A 23,888-nucleotide genomic window follows, 5' to 3' on the forward strand; every position below is an offset into this window, starting at 1 on the left:
TTGAATATTTAATGTTTCCAATCTTACCGAATTGAATCCAATCTGCTATATAACATTTTTTTTTATTCCTTCTTTGTAGCGGGGCAAATAGTGAATCAGATGAACCAGAGATTACAAACGGGCTTTACTGAATCAGAAGTGCTAAGAATTTTTTGTGATGCCTGTGAAGCTGTTGCTAGGCTGCACCAATGCAAAACTCCCATTGTTCATAGAGATTTGAAGGTGAGAAAATTGTGACCGAAATCCATGCTATTCCTGTCTATGAATGAATAATTGTATGGCGTAGTTTTATTTATTCATTATCTTTGCCTTAAACTGTTCATGGCATTATTTAATGTGGTGTTTTTTTTAGCTTTTACTATTAATATTTCAATTCTTGTATAAAATGCGTGCCTATATAAATGTTTCAAACAATCAAATAAAGTCTTTATATTTGCCTTTGTGCAATTTATCTATTAGGTTGCTTATGTCCATGTTTTATTCCTAAGTTCATAGTCTTAATCAAGTTTAGATAGATGGTATCTTAAAAAACCTTGTTGTTATTACACCAATTTTGGTTTCTTTAATTTGAGAATATGCTCAACTTGCTGGATGAGATCTAATAAATTATCTGAATAATTAATTCTTTTTCATCTTGCTCCTTAAGTGGAACTGGAAGTTCAGTTGAATGGAGGTGGAAAATAATGGCCAAATGTACTGAAAAAAATTGCTGTCTTGCCAGAAGAAATAATAGTTTGAAATGCTGTTTTGAAATGGTAGTAATGGTATTATTAATTAGGAAAGGCTTGTGGAAATAATAGAACCACTATTTATCATTTGTTTCAGGTGTGTCCTTTTTGTGTAAAATGCTTGAAAATTTTGGGTTTACTGTAACAGATTACTTATGGGATAAGACTTTACTGTTTTTTAGCTGACAGCAACATTAATCTCAACTCTGATTTCTTTCTTCAGTAGTTTAATAGATTGGAGGCCAAATTGATAAGAAATTATGATTGTATTTGCGGGGTTACTGTTAAACAATAGTATTCAGAGAAATTACTGGCTTCTGAAATAGCTATAACATATTTTAAGCAGGTTCTGGGAATTTGGAGTAATTTATCCTAGTATGCTGATGATAGTTTTGGCTTTCAGTTTGTATCAACTGAGTGAGAATAGATGGTATTGAAGGATTGTCTGATTAAGTAATGGAATAAACTAAAGGCGGTAAGATAAAGCCATTTGTTGACAAGAAGCTGGATAATTTCTGATCTGGGAGATTGATCCTTATGTGTTCCAGTTCAGATAGTTCTCCCTTTGAAAAAAAAGGAATACTTTTTTCCCCTAGTTTGTGTCGCTAGAAAATGGTCCAGTATTTTTTAGAGATATAAACTATTCTGACAAGCTAGGACATTTTAGCAGTCTTGATTTTTCCTGAACAGAATTTTTCTAATCATAGAGGATTAGAGCTACTTTTTAATAATATCTATGTTACTTTACCCTATCACAGGAATTGACAATAGACTAAAAATAATTTTACTGTCACTTCAAATGTATATTAATCAGCATGCATTAAAAGGCATAATTCCTAATCAAATAACATGGAGGTGGTACTCTAAAACATATACATTGTCCTTAGAAATAGTTAGAAACACCTACTAGTTTAAAATTAGGGAGACCTGGTGGAGCAGTGGTTAAAGCGCAGTATTGCAGCTAACTCTGCCTATTGCCAGGAGTTTGATCCTGACTGGCTCAAGGTTGACTCAGCCTTCCATCCTTCTGAGGTTGGTAAAATGAGGACCCAGATTGTTGGAGAAAATACGCAAAAATGCTTACATTGTAAACCTCCCAGAGAGTGCTGTAAAGTGCTATAGGGCCTTATATAAGAATAAATGCTATTGCTATTGCTAGAACTTGTCTGGTTGGATTTTTCCTAGTTTGCATCAAATTGCTTTTCTTCTTACGTTATTTGATTAATTTTGTAAAGTAGGTATCTGTCTTACATTTAGGCAACATCAGAACTGATAACTAACTTGAACAGAATCTTTCTCCCATCACTTTTTATTATGTTATTTATTTGCCACTGAGATTCAAGTGCACTTTAGTCACATGACTCTATAAGCAGGATATACAATCCAACACAGTGCAATCTAAATATCAAATATTAGACATTCAATCAACCAAATCAGTACATCAATAAATAGCTAAATAATCCAAGGCTAATACAGTGCCTTCCTTTTGTTCACCAAGACATTCTTCCTTCTCTTAGATCCAAAAACTCTGTGTAAAGCAGTTTTAGCCAGTTTTGCTTCCTTTGCTTGTCATATTTTATGCCCTTCCATCTCATTATTAGGCTTCTATAGAAAAGATGAACAAAAGATGAACACAGGGGTTGCTACAAAGAAGAGGGAGTCAAACTATTTTCCAAGGCACCTGAGGGTAGAACAAGAAGCAATGGGTGGAAACTAATCAAGGAGAGAAGCAACTTAGAACTGAGGAGAAATTTCCTGACAGTTAGAACAATTAAGCGGTGGAACAACTTGCCTCCAGAAGTTGTGAATGCCACAACACTGGAAGTCTTTAAGAAGATGTTGCATAGTCATTTGTCTGAAACGGTATAGGGTTTCCTGCCTAGGCAGGGGGTTGGACTTGAAGACCTCCAAGGTCCCTTCCAACTCTGCTATTGTATTGTATAGTTCTTGCCAGAGATCTTCAGAAAGCTTCACTTCATGCTTAAAATGTTCATAGAATTATAAATTAGGTTGGAAGGGACTGTAGAGGTCATCTAATCCAGGAAGAATATATTATGAAACCTATGGCATCCTGCCCTTTTTTTCCACTGAAATTTACCACTTTCTGGGACAGGCTATTTCAAGGCCTCTTATTGTTAATAAATTCTTCTTTATGTACTGAGGTAGTATCAAGTATCCTCTCCACACAGACACACGTATGAGTTGCATTCAGCACCAACCCTATCAGATGCTGAGTTTATACATGTGAAAATGCTTCCTTGTAATTTAAACTCACAATTTAGTCTTCTGTAAACTGGAACAACACCATGAAATCTACTCAAATTCTATATAACAGTCTTGTAAACAGTTTCAGTGTTACTTGGAAAGTCCCACAATCAAAAGGATTAAAGATCACACCCAGATGTACACATGTACTTCTAATCTTTGCAAATAATCAATAACCTTTAATCTCAAAATCTCTACTGATTTGGTTTGGTTTGGCTGGCTCTTCTGCAGTTTTTCAGTTTGAGATCATTTGAAAACAAAAGACTTAAGCTATTTTGACTTGCTATAATTTTTGTGTGTGCCTGTTACACTCCACTCTTCATTCTCTTTTATGTTCTTGAGTAGATCTCAGTGCATTTAAAACATGCAAATGTAGGATGTACTATTTGGGCAGCTAAACCTGGATAATAGCATTGGTTGCACTGTCTTTGATAAGTATAAAAGTACTATCTTTAGTACAGTACTGTCTTTAGTAAGGAGATGGACAGTTAAGAGCTTATATATAGGGACAGAGATATACATCTGTGTTCAAATGGATTAATAAATAACAGAAATAAACCAACTTGTACTTTCTAAAACATAGCTGTGGTTTGTGAAAAATTCTATTCAATATTTGTTTTATTTCATAGAATAATACTATTTAAAATGTACTTTGGAGGCCCTCTCATCCAATCCTCTCTGCCCACAGCAGGAATCCTTAAGTCATCCCATACTGTCCAACATTGCTTGGAAACCTTCAATAACGAGGCATCCGTGGCTTCAGATGAAAGGCTGTTCCACTGGTTAATAGTTCTTGTAGTTGGGACATTCCTAGTTATTTTAAGGTTGCATCTACCGCTGTATCTCCCTCCATTTATTTACAAAATTTATAAATTGCCCAAATCGGATTGACTCTAGGTAGCATGCGTCTCAGTAGTTCAACAGTACAATAATTTATGGTAAATAAATCAGAATAATTATGATTCTAAGTGAACAGCTGAAGGCACTGAAGTAGTACTGAGAAAGTATAGCATTGTAAGTGACTATAGGGTAGAGAGGAATCATGCTTTCAAGAAGAGCGTATCCAGTAGGGGCTTCTACTGAAAGGTTCTGCCTCCTGATATAGCCAACCCTCTTCATTTCTTTTGGGGGCAGAATGTTTGGCAGGCTAATTGCAAGCAGCTTGTTAACTCTATTATATTTACTCTTGAGGTGTGAATGCAGTGTATGTCATAATATAGTGTATATATCTTTACTTGGGGGAATTAAAGTAATAATAACGTTTACTTCTTCAATCTAACTCAAACAGCTAAGTGCTTGAAAATTATTAGAACTATATTCGGTGTTTGTGTTTATTTGTTGTAAATTGATTTTTGTTTCCTTCTAGGTTGAAAACCTTTTATTGAATGACAGTGGAAACTATGTGCTTTGTGACTTCGGCAGTGCCACTAATAAATTCCTTAACCCTCAGAAAGATGGAGTCAGTGGAGTTGAAGAAGAAATTAAAAAGTAAGTTGCACATCTTAAGGCAGCAGTTTTCTCCATCTTAACAATAGCAAAATACATCTTTAAAATGTTTGCAAATCTCGAGTGCCTGCTTTAATAGCAGAACGTTTTTTAAAAAAAGAATGTATCCAAAGGCTCGGTTCTTTAATTGAATGAATTTGTACATTTAGAAATCCGTTCTATATAGTCCTCATTTAATAACCATTCCATCAATGGCCTTTTGAAGTTACAGTGGTACTAAACAAATAGTTATGTTTTTCAGAGGTGAAGTCACTGAAGCACTTCTCTCCCTGTAGTCCCATGATCAAAATCCAGAGCTTTTCTGCCTGTCTGCATTTACAATTCTAGCATGCACTTCAACCCTCCCCCACTCTGCCATCTCTGCCCCTCTGGCCACTCTGCATTCTGTGACCTCCCCCCTCCTTCCTGCCACTCCTGCTGCCCCCAGCTGACCTTTAGTATCTTTTTCCTTCTGCCATTGATGTAGAATGCTTTTGCTCTTTGCTATTGTGTGCATCCCTAAATTGCAAAAAACTAAGCCAAACCGTCAGTAATCAAAACATTTTATGCTCATATCCAGGTCTGATTTCTTAATCAACCACCTTGAGAAAAATGTATCGAAGAGTGTCATAATTTAAAAAAAAATAATAATACCCCACCTTCAAGTACTTTTACTAGTGCAATAGCTGTGTAGTTTGGGTTTGTAAAACAGGTTACAGTAGTCATATTTGTGTTTGATTAACTTTTACTCTTCACTTTTATTATTTTGCCTTAAGGTATACCACATTGTCGTATAGAGCTCCTGAAATGATCAATCTTTATGGAGGGAAAACAATTACAACCAAGGCAGATATCTGGGTAAGATAAACTCTTTTGTAAGAATTAATAAGAAAGGAGCTGACCAAATCAGTATATTAGAAGAATCTATAAGTAGCCAGGTTTATTGTAATCTTTCTTAATTTCAGTGAGTCTGCTGTGTATAAGTGTCTGAATCCAACTCATATCTTCTATACAATTTATAAAAATGAAATGGGTGACATTTTTAATCTGCCAAATTCAATGTAGAACATCATTTTAAAAGAATCATATTTATTTTGGTTTTTTTTATTCTGTTGACTAAATTTATAGAAACAATCCAATCCATTACATTTGGAAACTACCGTATTTTTCGGAGTATAAGATGCACCAAGGTTTTGAAGAGATAAATAAAAAAAAAAGTTTTTGCACTCTGCAGATCTCCCCAAAATGGCCTGTTTTTGTGGGGAAAAAAGGACACGAATAGCCTTTAAAAGGCTTGTAGAGTGCTCCTGGGGGGTGCCCCCCCCCCAAAACGAGCAAAAAACAGCCTGTTTTTCATGAAAACAGGCCCATTTTTTTGTCAAAAAATTGCATGCATAGCCTTTAGGAGGCTTATAGAGTGCTTCTGGGGGCTGGGAAGGAGCAAAACTGAACAAAAAGGCCTGTTTTTCGCTCATTTCTGCCATCCCCAGCTCCCAGGAGCACTCTGAAAGCCTCCTACAGGCTCCTACAGGGGGTGGAGTTTCGGGGGTGAAAAAATGCTGTATTTAGTGTATAAGACGCATCCAGATTTTCAGCTTTTTTTATGAGGGAAAAGGGTGCGTCTTATACTCCAAAAATACAGTATTTACCACAATAGCACTTTTGCTAGGACAAGTGTACTTTGAAGATGTAGAAGTGAAATAAATGACCATCAGAATAAATTGTCATAATGCCACAAGCAGCAAAAAAAAAAATAAATCAAGAAAATTATTGTTAAAATGAGCAAATGTGACAGAATTATAGTTTAGGAAAAGTTGCTGCTAAATAGTACTAAATGATCTAAGTAACACAACATGTTTTAATGGTTTTATTATTATATCTAGCAATTGTTCAAATAATATGAAATTGTGATAACAAAACTGATTGCAACTTTTGAAATAGTCTGCTGTTTTTATAGTTCAGTTACTACTATAATGATGTGCTTTTTTAAACAGGCCCTTGGCTGCTTGCTGTATAAACTTTGTTTTTTCACACTTCCCTTTGGTGAGAGTCAGGTTGCTATTTGTGATGGAAGCTTTACCATCCCAGACAATTCACGCTATTCACACAGTATGCATTGTTTGATAAGTAAGTAACTGGTACACTTTACCTACTGAACTTTCTATGTGAAATTAAATTGCTACGTGTAGGCATAACATGTTAATATCACGAGGTTTTAAAAATAAATAATGTGTTCAAAGGGACGTGATGGTTCAGTGGCTAAGATGCTGAGCTTCTCGATCAGCAGTTCGGTGGTTTGGTGGTTCGAATCCCTAGTGCCACATAACAGAGTGAGCTCCTGTTACTTGTCCCAGCTTCTCCCAACCTAGCAGTTCGAAAGTATGTAAAAATGCAAGTTGAAAAATAGGAGCCACCTTTGTTGGGAAGGTAACAGCGTTCCATGCGCCTTCGGTGTTTAGTCATGCCGGCCACATGATCATGGAGACATCTTTGGACGGGGCTGGCTCTTCGGCTTTGAAACAGAGATGAGCACCGTCCCCTAGAGTTGGAAACGACTAGCACATATGTGCGAGGGGAACCTTTACCTATACCTAATGTGTTCAAAAACTCAGTTCTTTAGTTGAATGAATTTCTACATTTAGACTGTTATAGGTAGTTCTAAATTATTATACTTAGATTTCAGTGGCTCTTTGTGTATAATCAGACTTCTAATTCCTGTTAATACCTTCTTTTCTCTTCCCCTCCCTTTCTAGAGAAAGTTATTGCAAATATAGATTTTTTTACAGATTTATAATTTTAGCTATGTTGGAATAGCAGTGCTCTTTTGGTTCTCTAAATTTATTTTGACATTTTATGACAGCATTGCTAATTCTGAGCAACGGCTTAGTTAATGCAATCTTTTATGTGTGATGGATCACCACCCATAAAATAAGTTTAGAAAGTTCTCAGGTCCCTATCAAGCCACTTTTCTTCCTTAAAAAATGCCATCAATTTATAAACAAAAAATTACAGATGTATGAAAAGTGATACTTCCATTTTTGTGTAGGCTCACTTTGCTTTCAAACTAAAAAAAACATTCGTCTACTAGAGTGCTTATGCAGGGAATGGTACTAACATTTTTTATTGTCTGTAGCTTAATCCTGGCCAGTACAGATGAAACTCTTTTTGGAATCTAAAAAATAATAGCGTTAAGAAGTGAAGAATCTCAGGGAAAATTGCTTCATTATCACACAGTCATCAAATGTACATTGTGATGATTTTCCAGGTAGAATTGATGTGGTATTTTATTTGCCTAAGAATGATACAATAGGAGATACAGCATTCAAGAATATCTAGCCTTGGCAGTTTAAGGGTGTGGAAAGTTAAAATTGGTACCATAAATTAGGCCTGAAAGATAATTTACAGTGGTGCCAAATGGTGATTAAAATAATTTTTTGAAGCAGTTTAGAATAATTTAGCTGTTAAGTTGTGAAGGCATGAAATTAGCCAGATCTAATTTAAAAAGAAAAAAAAAAACCTGTAGCTTAGTTGCTAGATAGAACTGGTACAAAGTTCACAGTGTGATTTATGGATAGATGTAAGACTATTACATAAAATAATGTAATGACAATTAAGAGGAATCAATCCAATCACTCTATCCTCTTAACACCCATACCTGGCTATGGTACTTCCTTAATCTGTAGAAAATAATGTAATTAGAACTCAGAGGTAACTATAAAATCAATTTATTCACTCTTAATAAACTTGGTTGCCTTAGTGACTTTTCACTTTTATGTTAATAATTTAATTTGCTGTACTCAACAGGATACATGCTTGAACCAGATCAAGAGCGAAGACCTGATATCTTTCAAGTATCTTATTTTGCCTTTAAACTTGCCAAAAAGGACTGTCCAATTTTAAACATGAATGTACGTAGATCCGTATTTGTGCCTGTTTTGACACAGTACATCTTGTTCAGAATAATAAGTAGGAGTGGTAATCAGGTTTACTTAAAAAAAATATTAATTCATCTTCCTCTGTTGAAAAAGACCATATCTTTTAACAAATGTAGTATCGACAAGGGAAGAGTTTATTCTTAAAAGTTACCGAATAAGATAATGTATGCTTGTATTGATCATAACAAATGCAATATGCATTTTTAATGCACTTGACGTATTACTTCCTGGCCTCATTTCCAAGATATGCTTGTGTCATTAAATAATTGACCAAGTTAAGAGCTATTCACCTGACCTTGTTTCTTGCAAAAACAAAAACGAAAATCAAAGTTAAAAATGCAGAATAGTACTGTACAGGTGGTCTTTGAATTACAACAGTAATTGGGACTGGAATTTCTGTCACTAAGCAACCTGATCATAAAGCCACCATCAGAAAGCCGCCTCCGTTGCCCTGCACTCTGCAAGCCTTGCTGCGCTCAGGTGACTTTCACCATCTTCTTTCCATTGTTGACGTGGGGTACCTGGCCTCTCCTTATGTGAGGCAGCTGTTAGCCACATCAAGACTTCTTCCCAAATGTCATTCTGCAAATAGCGCATACTGTTCCTCTGATACTTTAGAACAGGGATGTCAAACTCAAGGCCCGCGGGGTGCTTAGATCTGGCCCTGAAAACAGTGAAGGATCGGTCCATGGTGTCTCTGCCATCGAAAATGGATCTCGCAAGGCCTCCCAAGCTCTGTTTTTGCTGGCAGAGGGTTGCAGGAGGCCATCACAGCCGAAAACAGTCAACTCGTAAAGCCTTCCTGGCCTGTTCTTGAGTTGCCATAGGCAGGACAGCGGAGAACTGACGGAGCAGCTCAGCAGTCATGACCAGAAACACATTTCACGCATACCTTTCTCAAGGCTGTATCCCAGGTTAGCAGAGCCAGCCAGAGAGGCGTGTTTTCTACAGTCCATGAAAGTGCTCCGTTGGGAGAATGTGATATATGACACACCCTGGGAGGAGGGGGGAAAACAAGGTCATAGTTGGGCCATAAATTACATGGGGCAGAGCTGACTTCACTCCATGCTGAGATGTTGCTCTTAATAAATAACTGGATTTCTTTTGAAACTCGGCTCGAGCCTCAAGAGTTAATTAGGGCATCCATGGGAATCCTGACAGTGCCCCCAACACGAGTGATATCGAGCTTGCCATGGCCACTCTGTCCCCTCGAGGCCAAACACAACCCTGATGCGGCCCTCAATGAAATCGTGAAATCGTGCTTTAGAAGTTTTTGGGGACCACCTGAAACCTCACAAGGCGGCTACACCCCCCAGTTCTCCAAATAGAATAATACCATACATAGGCTTCCTTGTTTATTGTTGGTATGCAATGTGATTATGTTCAACTTGGTATGATATAAAACTTTTCTGTTACTATTTTTTTTAATAAAAAAAAACTATTCCTAACATATACTCGCTTATTTCCCCAAGAATTCTCCTCTCCCTTCAACTCTTCCTGAGCCCTTGACAGCTAGTGAGGCTGCTGCTAAGAAAAGCCAAATAAAAGCTAGGTGAGTGCAATAATTTTATTAAATAATTCAGTCCACTTTTTTTTGGCATACTATTAAACTTCATTATGCAGAGCTTTGTCCTGTGGCCACAAGATGCTCACTTCTGAACACAATTTCCCCTGGTGTGAGTGCTGTGAGTCCAGGAAAGCTCCTAGTTCCATGTAGAACATAGTTCAGTTCAGAATCAGAATTGGTACAAGACCGTGGTCAGCCAGCTGCTGAATGAATAGCCACTTGCTCTTGCTTGGGTGGAATCCAGGCTGGTTACTCCACATGCAATCCTTCCAATGCATTGCTAACTTCCCATTGGCTTCATGCAGAGTTTAAATGGGATGAAGGGAAAGCTGAAGCCTAGAATCCCCCATAATGAATTGACCCCACTCTCCTCTACAACATTTGATGGACAGAACCTGCCCGCTCAGGAACAGTGCTGTCATTGTGCAGTGCTTTCGGCCCTTGTAGATGGCCCTGAAGGATAGTATAGCTAACAGTGATAAAAAAATTGCCCTAAGGTCCATCTTGGCTTGAATCTACACAGTGATAATTCTGGATCATATGCTTCATCCAGAATGCTTTTGTTGCTCCCTTGCTATTTATAAAAATATTAACTCTATTGAAAGTTTTAACGAGCAGATAAAAGTAATATAAAGGAAGGAAAAAAGGGGAAAGAAAAAAAAGTGCAGGAAAAAAAGATAAATAGAAGTGTTGCGAGCTCCCATATTTTCCTCTGCCTTCCACTCTTGTTCTCTTGCATATATGTTAAGAGAAAGGGTATTTGAGACAAGGGTTGCCCATTTAAAGAGAATAATCCGGTATATTTATAAGATCAAATGTTTGCTCTTGAATGGTTTCCATTGTTAGTAATCTGATTTTGCTTTTTTTTTTTTTTTAACGGCAGTGGTTTATTTATTTATTTATTTTGTTAAAAATCAATTTTTGTACAAATGTACTAGGGTACATTTGAAGGTAAACTGAGCGGCACATTCGGGATTTAATAAGTCATTAATGCATGCTTCTTTCAGAGAAAATATTACACAAGCGCCCTCTTGTGATAATTTTGAAGAATAAACAGATATGATGTATGTCTACACACATACCAGAGCTGGGATTCACTTACCTTCCCTACCGGTTCGCAAATGTGAGGCCATGTGCCTCATCTGCGCATGCTCAGTGCTTGCGTGTTACATCGGGACGGGTGGGTGGAGCCTCCCGCAGCCTCCGCTACTGGTTCGCTCAAATAGGAGAGAACCGGCTAAATACCACCTCTGACACATACCCTTAAATACACACATGTGTACATGCACACAGACACACTGCTTCCCAATGCACAATTTTGAAGGCATAGAAAAAACTTAAAGATGTTTATGTATTGCATAATTTAACTAAATTGAGCTGAGATGTTTCTAACCTTTGCTTTTTATGTTTTTTTTTTGCATAATAAGGACTAGGAATAGAAGCCAGAACACACTTTTCTGTTTTAAAACTCTCTTTCAAACTGTTCAGAGTAAAAAAACGCAAGATTTTTTTAAAAAAAACATCAAGCTGTAGTAAAGAGTTATCTTTGTTTCTTGCTATGCTTCTTAACCAGACATGATACATATTAATATAACGGGATGCTGAAAAGGGAAACAAAGATGAAATTATCTATACTTCCACTGCCAACTATTAGACTCTTATTGTGAAACAAGGGCTGGTGATAAGTATTTTTCTATCCCTTCAACTGTAACGTCGTTGTTGTCATGGCTCAGCATTGAGACACAATAGGCTGGTTATGGGGTGAAGAAACACTATTTCCATTCACGTTCTCTTGGTCTCATAGCTGGGAAGAGAGAAAGATGGTTTTATTTTTATTTGTTTGAAATGTATAAGCTGCCTCAGGTAGCACAAACTCTAGGCAATGTGCAGCAAAATATACTTTGAAAACGACGTTAAAATGCACAAGCAAAGATAATTAAGAATCCATAGAGAATGGCATCTATCTATCTATCTATCTATCTATCTATCTATCTATCTATCTATCTATCTATCATCTATCCATCCATCCATCCATCCATCCATCCATCCATCCATCCATCCATCCATCTATCTATCTATCTATATCAAGAGCCAAATACCACTCACTCATCACAAAATCTCCAGAACCGTAAAGCCTACAAACCTGAAATTTGGCACATATGTTTCGCTTGGCTTCTAGGTGCTCACTAAGAAAGGATTTTTCGAAATGACCATCAGATCATTAGTAATTCTCATAGAGTAATTAACACGCTCTGATGCTAAGGAGTTCTACTCCTCCTCCCCGCCTGAAAAGAACTCTGTTCTAACTGCCAGTTGCCTCACATTCCGTTACTTCAGTTCATACTGGCAGATGATCCACTCCTTCACTCAGGAGCGGTCTGGGGCTCCTTACAGTACTAAATGTCGGTACCTCACCAAAATGTCTATGCCTTCCACCTATGGAACTGCTTCCGGACTCAAGGCAGTGGGACTGATGTTCCCTTATGTGTTTCAATCTTGACCACCACTGAGCGAACGGATTATGAACTGAATTTCTTCTGCATAGCCCGATCACATAGTTTCGTTATGAAGTACGGGTATTCAGCTAGTAATTAGATAATTACAATGCATCTGTTAGTCAATTAGTAAAAGTGGGGTCACAAAATCACCTTGCCCCCAACCCTGTTGAAAAAAATCAGGTCTTTACAGCTTCCTCAAAGGACAGGAAGATTGTAGCTTGTGAACTTTGGGAAATGTATTTTCAGCAAGTAGAGTGAGCACAGAGAAGGCCGTTGTTGAAGTACTGTTGCTTTTGGTGCCTGTGATCCTGCTGGGTCTTATCAGAGGGATAGAAAGAGATAGAACAAGGCGATCCCATAGATACCCAGGCCCTCAGCCAAGCAGAAGTAAGAGGTCCTTGAATTGTAGCCAGTAGCAAACTAGCGATCAATGTAGTTTGTGTAGTAGAGGTATCACATAGATGGAATTAAATCACCCCTATAGTATTTGGATGGTCTTTTAAGGGAAGCCCTGCAGTAGTCCAAATAAGATGAAACTGCCTATTTCAGTCCCCCACACTCCTGGCCTTCTGGAATAGCCTTAAAACCTGGCTTTGCTTGGAGGTCTGTCGCCCCAATATGCAGGGGGTGCTGATGGGTAGTTAGAGAATAAATCTCCACCCCTATATTGTCCGTCCTCTTGGCTTTTTAGCTTTCATTTAATCTTTCTTAATTTGTAATTGTTTTGTATCATCTTTGTATTATGCTGTAAGACTCCCAGTGTTTCTATAACTGTGAGATGTGTGGCATAGTTAGTTAGTTCAGTAGGTAGGTAGGTATTTTCCTTCCCACCTATCTACATATCTACCTACTGAACTAACTAACTAACTAAAAATTAGAAACATTCTGAGTTGGGGAGCTGTATTTGTCACCCCAGTAACCTTTGTGAAATTCCTACACACCTTTACCACCCATATTATTCTGTACATTGCTTATAAAAAGATTATAACAAAGTTCCTTCTTCATTTCTTTTGTTAGAATAACAGATGCCATTGGACCAACAGAAACCTCAATAGCACCCCGTCAGAGACCAAAGGCCAATGCAAGCACTGCCACTTCTAGTGTTCTTACAATTCAGAGCTCAGCCACACCAGTAAAAGTGCCAGTTCCCGGGGATTTTAACAATGAACACAAAGGTAATTTCTCAAACGAATGCAGTGAGCTGTAAAGAGCTCCTTTTGGTAACGAGTAGAAATCATGGTTACTTCATTCCAGAATTAGAAGGCATCAGCAGTTGCCTTCTGAATGTGTAAGAATCAAGCAATTGTGGATTTTAGCACAGTATGAGAATTGCTACCACAGAGTTGTAAAAAACATGTTATTGTTTTAAAAAGCAATGCATCTAGTTAAAAATTTCTCTGTAGCAAAACAGTTCACTCATCCCAAAATAAACAAAGTCTTGTTAATATTCCAGGCGATAATGTTACATTGTGGAGTTCTTAGTGAGCAACAACAGGGTTATGTTTACAGGAAATGTTCAATGTTCTGTATTAAGATGTAAAATTTACTGGGTTAGGATAGTTGAAAATTGTAGCTGTACCGCCAAAATATCGATGATTCGTTACTATTTGTCAAGGCTTAGCTGAAGGGGAAATAAAGCAGGGCAAAGAAAATATTCTGTAGAAAAGTGAATTGAATTGAATTTATTATATTTCTATGCCGCCCTTTTCCCAGAAGGGACTCAGGGCGGCTCACAACCCAAGTCAGGGGGATACAAATAGGGGAAAAAAGACATAGACAAACAATACCACAATTTTAAAAACAACTCAACAGACACACCATTCGAGCGGGGACAGGAACTCATCAGCCCCAGGCCTGTCGGAACAGCCAGGTTTTAACGGCTTTGCGGAAAGCCTGGAGGGTGGTGAGGGTCCGAATCTCCACAGGGAGCTCGTTCCAGAGGGCCGGAGCAGCCACAGAGAAGGCCCTCCTCCGAGTGGTCGCCAGTCGGCATTGGCCAGTGGATGGAATTCGGAGGAGGCCTAATCTGTGGGATCTAATCGGTCTATTGGAGGTAATTAGTGAGTGAAGTGAAGTGTGAAAGATTTGCTATTCCTAGGCTAAGAGTTTTATGGAGCTTGGGGATGGGCCATTGGAGTCATCAGGAAAATACATGTTAAATAAATTCATTAATGTGCATTTGGAAATGTTCCAGGAGCCTCAAAGATTGGAAATGGTCACGAGAGCGTATTGTCGCCGGGAACCCCACAGCAGAACAGAGTATTGCAACAACTACAGCAAGGTGACTGGAGGCTACAACAGCTGCATCATTTACATCAGCAACAGCAACAGCAGCAACAACAATTGCTCCATGATTCATACGTGCAGCAGGTAACGCTGTGGCTTAGCTGCGATGTGTAATCCCACTTTCACGTTGCCTCTTCTACTTTCTTTAAGACTCAAATCTTATATAAGCTGTCTGTCTTCCTCACCATTTTGCAGAATGCCTTTCGATTTGCTCTGCATTTGGGATGTGTCTATTTGCTATTTCTAACATTTTTACGTGGGGTACAGAGCGTAGAGAATGTGAAACACAGAGTAGGAACAGCCCTGAACCGCCCCGCCCCCAAACCACCGTGTTTTCCCCAAAATACAACCTACCCCGAAAGTAAGTCCTAGCTTGATTTTTACACCTGTGCCCAATATAAGCCTTAGCTCCCAAAATAAGCCCTAATTAAGACACCTCCCACTCCAGGATGCACGGGTTAAAAAATAAGCTAGGGTGGGGATGGAGGGGTGGAGCTGCCCTATTACTTATCTTTGCAGCCACGTCTTGCACACCCCGACACCTGCCTTGCCGGCCCATTTCTTCTACCTGCAAGGCTTTCCTGACAGCCTCTTCAGTCAATAACAGAGATCCAGATTGATCCGGAGCTCGGTTATCGTCTACAAAGGCCTTCATGAAAGCCTTGCTGGCTGCAGAAGAAGTTCCTGAAGGCGAAAAGGAGGCCAGGGGGGCGACGTGCGCAAGTGAGGTGGGTCAGTGGACGACATCCCCCCCCCCGCCCTCCTGAAAATAAGACCTGGTGCCTTTTTTTGGTAGCAAAAAAACCCATAAGACCTAGTCTTATTTTCAGGGAAACACGGTAGCTTACCTTGGGACTGTTTTGTTCACAATAAGGATTAAACAATTACTAGAGAATTCCTCTGTGGCTTTCCCTGGTTTTTTTTCCCCCCGAGTTGCCAAAAGCAGTTTTGTTTGTGGGTTATTTCACTTGATTGAGCAGCATTTGTGATTTATGCAAATATTTTCTTTTTCAATTACAGTATCAGCAAGCAATGCAGCAGCATGTTGTTCAGCAGCAGCTTTTGATACGCACTGTGTATCAGCAGCAGCAGCAGCAGCAACCCACTCCTTCTCCATATCCTGCTATGGTAAATCACTTTGGGAAACCCAATAAAACCCTTCTAGCTAAGAAAGGGAAGCTTGGACTGTAATAATAGTTTGATTGCACTGATTAGCTCCCTCTAATTTATTAGGCTCTACTTAGCAAACATTTTGTCAAACCATTTATTGTTCACTAAAGCAAACCAATGAATTGAGAGCGAATTTAACAGTATTATGTAAATAAATTAAACTCAGAATATATAAATCTGGTGGCTTTTAGCGGAGCCTCATCTTAAATACATCCTCTTCAAGGTACCTTATTTTTCTGGACTGCTACTTTTTTTTATTTTGGCTTATGAAACAATGAAATGTGTGTGAAGAAAATGATACATCTTCAGTTTTCAATCCCTTCCATATTATTTACTTCCCATAATATTTAATTAATAGAAGAAAAATGTTACTTCTTGAAAAACAAATTGTAAGGGTTTTTTGGTCAAAATAAATGGACATAATCCTCGACTCAAAACCGGAATTGAACCCGGAATTATGGTTGCAAGTTGTTGCAGTTGTAAATCATGTGACTGGACCTGTCTTTTCGGCAATTTTTTTCCGGTGGTCATTGAGTGAATGCAATTGGGTATTTTTTGCTGGAAACCAGAAGTAAATATTGGAAACGGGGAAAAATACCCATCAAAAACAGCAATATTTGTTCAATATTGTAAATTTTTGGTGAAGATCCCTCCCACCCAAGAATGTCTTGCTACATCATTTTATGTTCATCATAATGTGGAGCGAGAGGAATAGATGGCATAATTTAATTGTGCTTAATTATGTAACTATATGAGACTTCTCAGGAAACAACAACTGAATGGAAAACTGCTGGTGACCTTCTACCGCTGCACCATAGAGAGTATTTTAACTTACTGCGCCTCTCTATGGTTTGTGAATTGCACAGTGGCAGATAGGACAGCGCTCCAGAGGGTCAACGTCATTGCCCAGAGGATCATGGGTTGCCCTCTCCCCTCTTTGGAAGAGCTTTAGAGCTCCTGTTGCCTTTAGAAAGTTCAAAACATTTTTAAAGATCCATCTCATCCTCGGCAACCCTTTTTTTGAACTATTACCATCTGGCAGACGGTACAGGACAATAAAAACAAGGACAAACAGGCTGAAAAACAGCTCCTATCCCAGGGCAGTAACTCCATTGGATTCTATGGTGTAGTGCAATATTAATGCAGAATCAGGGGTTTTCAGTTTCAGTTAAATAGCATGTGAAGGATGTGTATTTGTGTTCTTATTTTTATAGTTCTAATAATGTACATTTGAGGATGGCATTTGATTTCGCTGTTGCGGTGCAACGACAATCAATGAAATGAAACGGAACTAATTAATTAACCGATTTAACTTATTTTAACAGCTTGTTTGTTTCTTGATGCCAGTTTAAATTCCAGATGTTTTGTGTTTTTCTGTTAATTCAGTGAAGATGTTCATTTTCTGTGCAAGGTGTGATTGGGGTCATTTGTTTTAAGGCTTACCTGAGGTAGAGTTTTGCAGTGCTGACATTCTTCTCCTTCTCCTTTGAGATGCAGCAGTACCAACAAGCTCTTCTACAGCAACAGGTCCTTGGGAATCAGTTGCCACCACCGAAACGTTCCCCTGAGTTTCTTACCTCTCCTCAGGAGTTTTCACCAGCCTTAATCTCTCATTCTAAATCCTTTCCAGCTCATGTGGGTGCAGCTCTGGATGCTCCTTATTCCACAAACAGGCAAGCTTCCTCGCGTTTTTAGCCACTGCACTTAAAGAACCATCTCACCCCAAAGGGATTGGCCAACCCCACTCAATCCGGCAGAAGGTGCAAGCTCTGGATCCCGTTAGCCAAGGAATTGCACTTGTGTTGTGGCCCACCAGTGGAGCTGGCAGCAGATTCGGACAGTGAGGAGGTTTGGGGAGGAACATGAGCCAGTCCTGGAGTCTGAGGAAGGCTCTGATGTGTGCTCTGTGTCGGAGGCAGAGAGGGGGCCAGAGCCGTCTGACAATTCTCCGCTGCCTTTGGAGCTAGACATCAGTGAGGCAGACGAACAGCTGGAACCTGTTCCCAGTGTGCGCATGCGCAGAGTTGCCAGATGAAGGGAACAGCTAAGGAATAAGGGTCAACTTGGGAATAAAGCCACAGGTGGATGGTGAATGGCCCCTCTCATAGGGAATAAAAGGGGAGTGGAGATTGCATGAGACAATTAGTTCATTCCTACATTCTTGCCAAGTATTGCCAAGTATCTGAAATATATCGGCCTGGCCACTCTCCAAGCCTGATAAAGGTCAGTAATTGTGAACTATCTTGAAAGACCATGGGAGAGGAATTCGCTGTAAATTATAAATAAAAGGGGTTTATCAGGACTCGGACTCAGCTTCATGCTGATGGGGAAGCCTAGGTCAGAACAAGTTGCGGGGGTGTGGTGGTGGTCTAGGAAAAGCACTTTTCTGCCATGGTTTCCACCCTTTGGAATACCTTGCCCCTCGGAGTGAGATCCACCCCTATCTTCTTGGCCTTCTGGAAAAGCTTGGAGATTCTCAAGTCATCCAGGTCATGGTTGTCCCAAAGGTGCTTTTTCAAGAGGCAACTGGACTTCCTTGGGTATTCTTTAAGAAAACAGAAAGAAAAACCAGAAAGTCCAGTTGCCTCTTTTAAAAAGCATCTTTGGGACAGCTTGACAAGCTGTCTTTGTCAACAGGCTTGGGGCCTCGATGGAGGGATCCCATTTTGGACCAAGTTAATAGATTAGTAGAAAATCCCACTTCCACCTCATCTATGTACTGGCTCTTTTTATCTGCTTGAATAATAATTTTGATGTTTTTAACTTTTAATACCCAATGTTTTAATCCTTGAATTAAAAATGGCCGCAGCCCAGACGAGAGTGCATGTGTGCACTTTTATGCCGAAAAGATTAGCCATCCCTGTTCTACACTGTGTTTAATGACATTTAACGTGACTTAAAATAACCCGAAGAGTGCCTGAAGTCATTTTCTCAATCCATTCCCACAGATCATCTTCCTCTGACACGGAGTCTCTTTCCAGCTACCAGAAACAAAACATCAGCAGCCCCCCTGATATGTCTGGGTGGAATCCTTTTGGAGAAGACAATTTCTCCAACCTGACAGAGGAGGAGCTGTTGGACAGGGAGTTTGACCTTCTGAGATCAAGTAAGGGACGCTTGAAGGCTTATTTCGCTTCACAATAAAAGTAAAAAATAAAAAATAAAAGCTCGTTAGGTACCGATGACAGTGCTGGAGACTGTTTTGTTCAAGGGCCACGCAGTCTGTTGTAGAGAGAACTCTTTCTGAGCATTTGAGGGCAAAACTAGACCCGCGATGTGACCTGTCTTTCTGTCACCCCCCCAAAAAAATATACGTGTGCAATAGAAATAATTTTAACAATTTGCAAAAACCACAGAAAACGTCAGGGTCGTATGTTGAATAATTACTTGAATGTTAAACGAGAATGCAAAAAAACAAATATGCTTGTGTAACCCTGCAGAATACCAGTTAGCACTATGCATTATTGCTTCACTTGGCAGTTTTGTTCATTTGCACACTGGAAGAGGAGATTCTGTGGGTCTGAAAATGCCTTTTGAAAGTGCCTGAAAGAGGGAAAAATGACCCAGTACATTATGTTAATGTTTTGTAATGTATTTTGAGTAGCTTAATGTTAAAGGCTGCTTTATTGTTCTAAAATAACAACATTTGAATAAAATATCTTCAAGTCAAAAAGCCAGTGTGTTTACTTGAAGTTGCTTCCACTTACCTGTAATCGTTCATTTTCGCGGAGATGAATTGTGGAGAAAACGTAGAATGCTGTAAAGAATAAATTGATTCTAAACTTGGTAAAAGGCAACCTAACCAAAATATAGATGATGAAGCTAAGAATGCAGCTTGCTTGTTTTGATTGGGAGTGTTACTGTCATGAAAGGCTCGTGGTCCAATTTAGACATAGCATCCCAGAATTAACACAATCTTCAACTAATGTTCTCTCTTACGCCCTTCACATGTGAACTAAGAAGCTTAAATCTGGGCTTTCTTTGTTATGTGGCTAAAATAATGGATAATGTCATTGATTGTCATTGAAACAACCATCCTATGAGCTGTAGTTTTGATAGGCATATTATTAACACAGTGGTCTGACTCCTGAAAGATTCCAGTTAAACTGAATCCTTAAATATGAATAAGTTTAATCCATATTGCCAATTGTCTCTTATTCTCTGTTTTAACACTTTGTTAAAATATAACATTTATTGTATTGCTGTATATTTAACACATGTAACTAAATTCAGGAAGGCTACAGAGAAACTGTTACAGGACCTTTGATAGATGCCAGTATTAAATGAATGTTGAGTTTTACTTGATTTACCAAACAATTACTTGATTAAAAATGAATCAATATATTCATATTGGTTACAATATATCTACTCATCTTCCACAAAGTTATAAAATGGCAAGGAGTAAACCTTATTCCTTAAACAACATTATAAAATTGGATAACTTCATATGATAGAATACCTACATGAGGATCAACCATAATTGGATTTTAAATTTCTTTGTGTTTTATGGTTAATTTTTTTCAAATGTTTTCTTGTAGATTTAATGGGAAATTTTTAAAGTTTTGCAAAAGTACAAGAAAGTAAACAGAAGGCTTTAAACATTTAGTAATTTATTAAAAACCTATGTATTAAGCTGAAAGCAGTAGTTTTATAATTCATAGTTTTGCAATGTTTTGCAGTTTATTTGGAATGTATTAACTCTGTAAATTTTCAAAATGCTTCCCTTTGAAGGAGCCATGATAAAAAATTTGCTTTTCCTCTTCTCTGAATAAATGTTTCAACTTCTCAAATGCTTTTTGTTATGTACTGGAATGTCCTTTTCATAGCATTGGAAACTTCCAACTTTTTGATATCTGTTTTGGAGCTGCTTACCTAAAGAGCACGCAGTAAAAACTCAGTATTACTAATGAAGTGTTTAATCACCCTGGAAGAAATCTATGATAAATGTGTAAATAAATATGTAAGACTTGAAAGGATTTCACAAAATTTCTTGCTTCTCAAACCACAATTAGATCTAGAATTACTTTCTGGGCCATACCTGTTGATATTAACTGAAGATTATTCCCCAAACTGTATTTCAGCCATTGGAAGTTGTGCTGTTAGTAACTGAATTGCAATTCTCACCTGCAGCAAGAATTGGATTTAAAAAAAGACCCAATAGATTAATAGCATTCTTGTTGCACTTTGTACAATTCCAGCAATCTCCACAGTAAATAACTGATAACGAATATAATAGCAGGATCAGTGAAGTGGGAAAACCCAGTTTATGTTCTTCCAAAGTTGTTCTTTTCCCCTTAATTATCTAAGTAACTGAAGAAACAAATGCAATTTATTCCATTTTGATAAACAAGAACTGAATTACTGCTTGAACATTTTGGATTGTGAACAGTATAAGGAACTGAGGCTTCCTGTAGTTAAAGAATTGAAATATATAAAATGTGTAAAAAAAATTCTTTATTCAGTATAATTTTGTCTTCCAAACTCACTTTTTGTACCTATAAGTACATCTACTAAGATAAAATTCCAGTATTTTTCCTGTGACAGTCTCTAAATTTACTTCTGTATAATTAATACCCTGTTTCCCTGAAAATAAGACAGGGTTTTATTTTCTTCTGATCTCCGAAATAAGCACTTGGCCTTATTTTTGGTGAGGTCTTATTATTTTTGAGGTGCAGGAGGCAGCGAGCGTGGTCTCCTCATGGCTGCTGCTGTGTCGCAATATTTTCAGGGAGGGCTTATTTTCGTGGTAGGTTTTATTTTAGCGCATGCGCTCAAATGCCCTATTGGGCTTATTATCTGGGAGGTCTTATTTTCAGGGAAACAGAATAGTAGATTCAATCAAAAATGCAGAATAAACAATCCGGTAGGATTTTGATTATCCATTCTTGCATTATCCCGAATGAACAAAAGATGATACAGTAATTATGATTTAGTTATTATTATTGTTGTTGTTGTTAACACTATTATTACCGTGTTAAGTATTTAAAATCTGCATGTAGCAGAGAAACATTTCTGTACTGGATAGAAACTCTTGGAATACACCTATGCTTTTTCAGTTTCCTTTCTTGTAGAAAAGGAGAAGTAATACCAAAGAACATTTAAGTATAATTCATTTTTCCAAGACTTGACTTAGTTTATATATATATATATGAAAAAGTCTTGCATGAAGAATATTCATTTACTGTGATTGAAGGTTGAAAGTTAAACGTTTTATGTTATTCTTTGTAATGTGTATTTTAATTACAATTGTCTTTTGGTGTCTATAGCCCTACATGGTGTTGATTCTGTGAATATTTTATTTGTTAATTTGTTTGACTTGTACAGGCTAGCTGGCTTTTGATCACTGGGGACATTTAGCAGAGAAAAACTTGCATTGTTTCAAATTGCTTTAAAAATTGATACAGCTGTCTTCTGGAATGCCATTTATAATTTTTAAATTGATCATAAAAATTCTACTGTTCCTCTTCAGTGAAATTTCATCCACAAAAGGATCCTGACTCCCCCCCCCCCAAAAAAAAAAGCAGATAAAATTTTATTGTTTGAAAAGTTAGGCTTTTTAGCAAATAGCATATGGGCAAAACTGCCATCCTCATAGAATGAGACTTTGTTAGTTTTCAATTGTTTCAGAAATAAATGGGTCTCTGATTTATAGAAGGGATAATCCAGCTAATGGCTCAGATCTACATAGGCAAGGAATTCTCACATTTGGGCTCTTCTGCAAAATGATTCTTGCACTTTGAGAAATGATCAGCCTGTAGCCACAGAGGGAATGGGGCTGATGCAGTTTGCACAAGCTGGAATGAAGCCTTAAAAATTGCTTTTGGGAAGCAAAATGGAATATACTGTTCTTGGCAGTATATTAATTGGAGCAGAACTGTACTGCGCTGTTAAGAATGTCAAAATAAATAAATAAATTCAAAAAACAATATAGATTTCTGAAAAAAGAATTGAAGAGCAGGTGCACTGCAGCTTTCATATATGATAAATTGGACAGTCTTTCTATTGCCTAACAGCTGCTGTAAGCATGCAGTTCACCTGTGCTTTATATTTAATTTTGACAGGTGTTTCTTGCGCATTGCTAGAATAGAGAACAGTTCTGCGGGAGAATGATGAAAGAGTTAAGCCACTGTTTTTTAAAATGAATGAAACATGAAACACTACAGAATTCTGAATTAGTACTAAATAACAACAGTGTCTTTTCATGCAGAACCCAGCCTTTAAAGTATTTGAACCTAACTAATAAATAATTGGAAGAACTAATAAGTATAATAAGTAATCTGGAAAAACTCAGAAATTAAACAAATCTTTATTTTGATTTCTTGAATTTCTTTACCCTTTTATGAATGCATGTTCTCCTGTGGCTGCTGCACACTTGTGAGGTCCCCTTGGCTTGGATATTTATTAAATTCCGGGCAATTTTTGGAAGCAATCATTAAATTTGTCCCTTAGTTCAACTAAATGTTTGGGTTAAAATTGAGGTCTTTTTTTTTTCTTCTTTTTGTTACACTTCTGCAAATTATCTCAGAAGGGTTGCAGGAAGAATTTTTGGATATTATTTCCACAAATGAAAAAGAACGTTTATGAAATACAAGATTAACCGGCTTAAAAGTTGCCATTTTTGTTTTACTTTTGTTTTTGTTTTTGTTTCGTTTTTATTTTTGCAGACAGGCTGGTGGAGAAGAGAACCTCCTTAGATAAGCCAGTGGAGTCACATTCTGCTCCACTGACCCATCTTCCAGAAGATCCCTTTGGTTCTGTTCCTTTCATTTCACACGCAGGCAAGTCACATAGTATATACCATGCCTTTTTTTCTTTCTTTCTTTCTGTGTAAATCTATCTTGGTAGAAAGGAAATGGGGCTGATTCAGTGGTATAAGTTCTTCCCTATGGTCGAGAACCAAATAGATCAGGGGTGTCAAATTCGATTTCATTGGTGGCTGCATCAGGGTTGTGTT

The 23,888-nt window shown here is 37.9% G+C and overlaps 1 protein-coding gene across 2 annotated transcripts in view; it reads left to right on the top strand.

The window, feature by feature from the left end:
• Positions 1 to 23,888, top strand: part of BMP2K (BMP2 inducible kinase) — a 60,697-nt gene that overhangs the window by 21,365 nt on the left and 15,444 nt on the right. The window contains exons 4-15 of one of the 2 annotated variants that reach the window (XM_032223948.1): positions 80 to 222; positions 4,360 to 4,481; positions 5,255 to 5,336; positions 6,473 to 6,605; positions 8,283 to 8,386; positions 9,886 to 9,965; positions 13,496 to 13,653; positions 14,673 to 14,848; positions 15,785 to 15,892; positions 17,426 to 17,607; positions 18,883 to 19,040; positions 23,599 to 23,712. In XM_032223948.1, coding sequence (XP_032079839.1) covers positions 80 to 222; positions 4,360 to 4,481; positions 5,255 to 5,336; positions 6,473 to 6,605; positions 8,283 to 8,386; positions 9,886 to 9,965; positions 13,496 to 13,653; positions 14,673 to 14,848; positions 15,785 to 15,892; positions 17,426 to 17,607; positions 18,883 to 19,040; positions 23,599 to 23,712 — 1,560 coding nt within the window. The remainder of the gene's footprint in view (positions 1 to 79; positions 223 to 4,359; positions 4,482 to 5,254; positions 5,337 to 6,472; positions 6,606 to 8,282; positions 8,387 to 9,885; positions 9,966 to 13,495; positions 13,654 to 14,672; positions 14,849 to 15,784; positions 15,893 to 17,425; positions 17,608 to 18,882; positions 19,041 to 23,598; positions 23,713 to 23,888) is intronic. The other variant, XM_032223949.1, reaches the window with a different exon arrangement.

The sequence above is a fragment of the Thamnophis elegans genome, chromosome 9 (genome assembly GCF_009769535.1).
Source record: "Thamnophis elegans isolate rThaEle1 chromosome 9, rThaEle1.pri, whole genome shotgun sequence".
Lineage (NCBI taxonomy): Eukaryota > Metazoa > Chordata > Lepidosauria > Squamata > Colubridae > Thamnophis > Thamnophis elegans.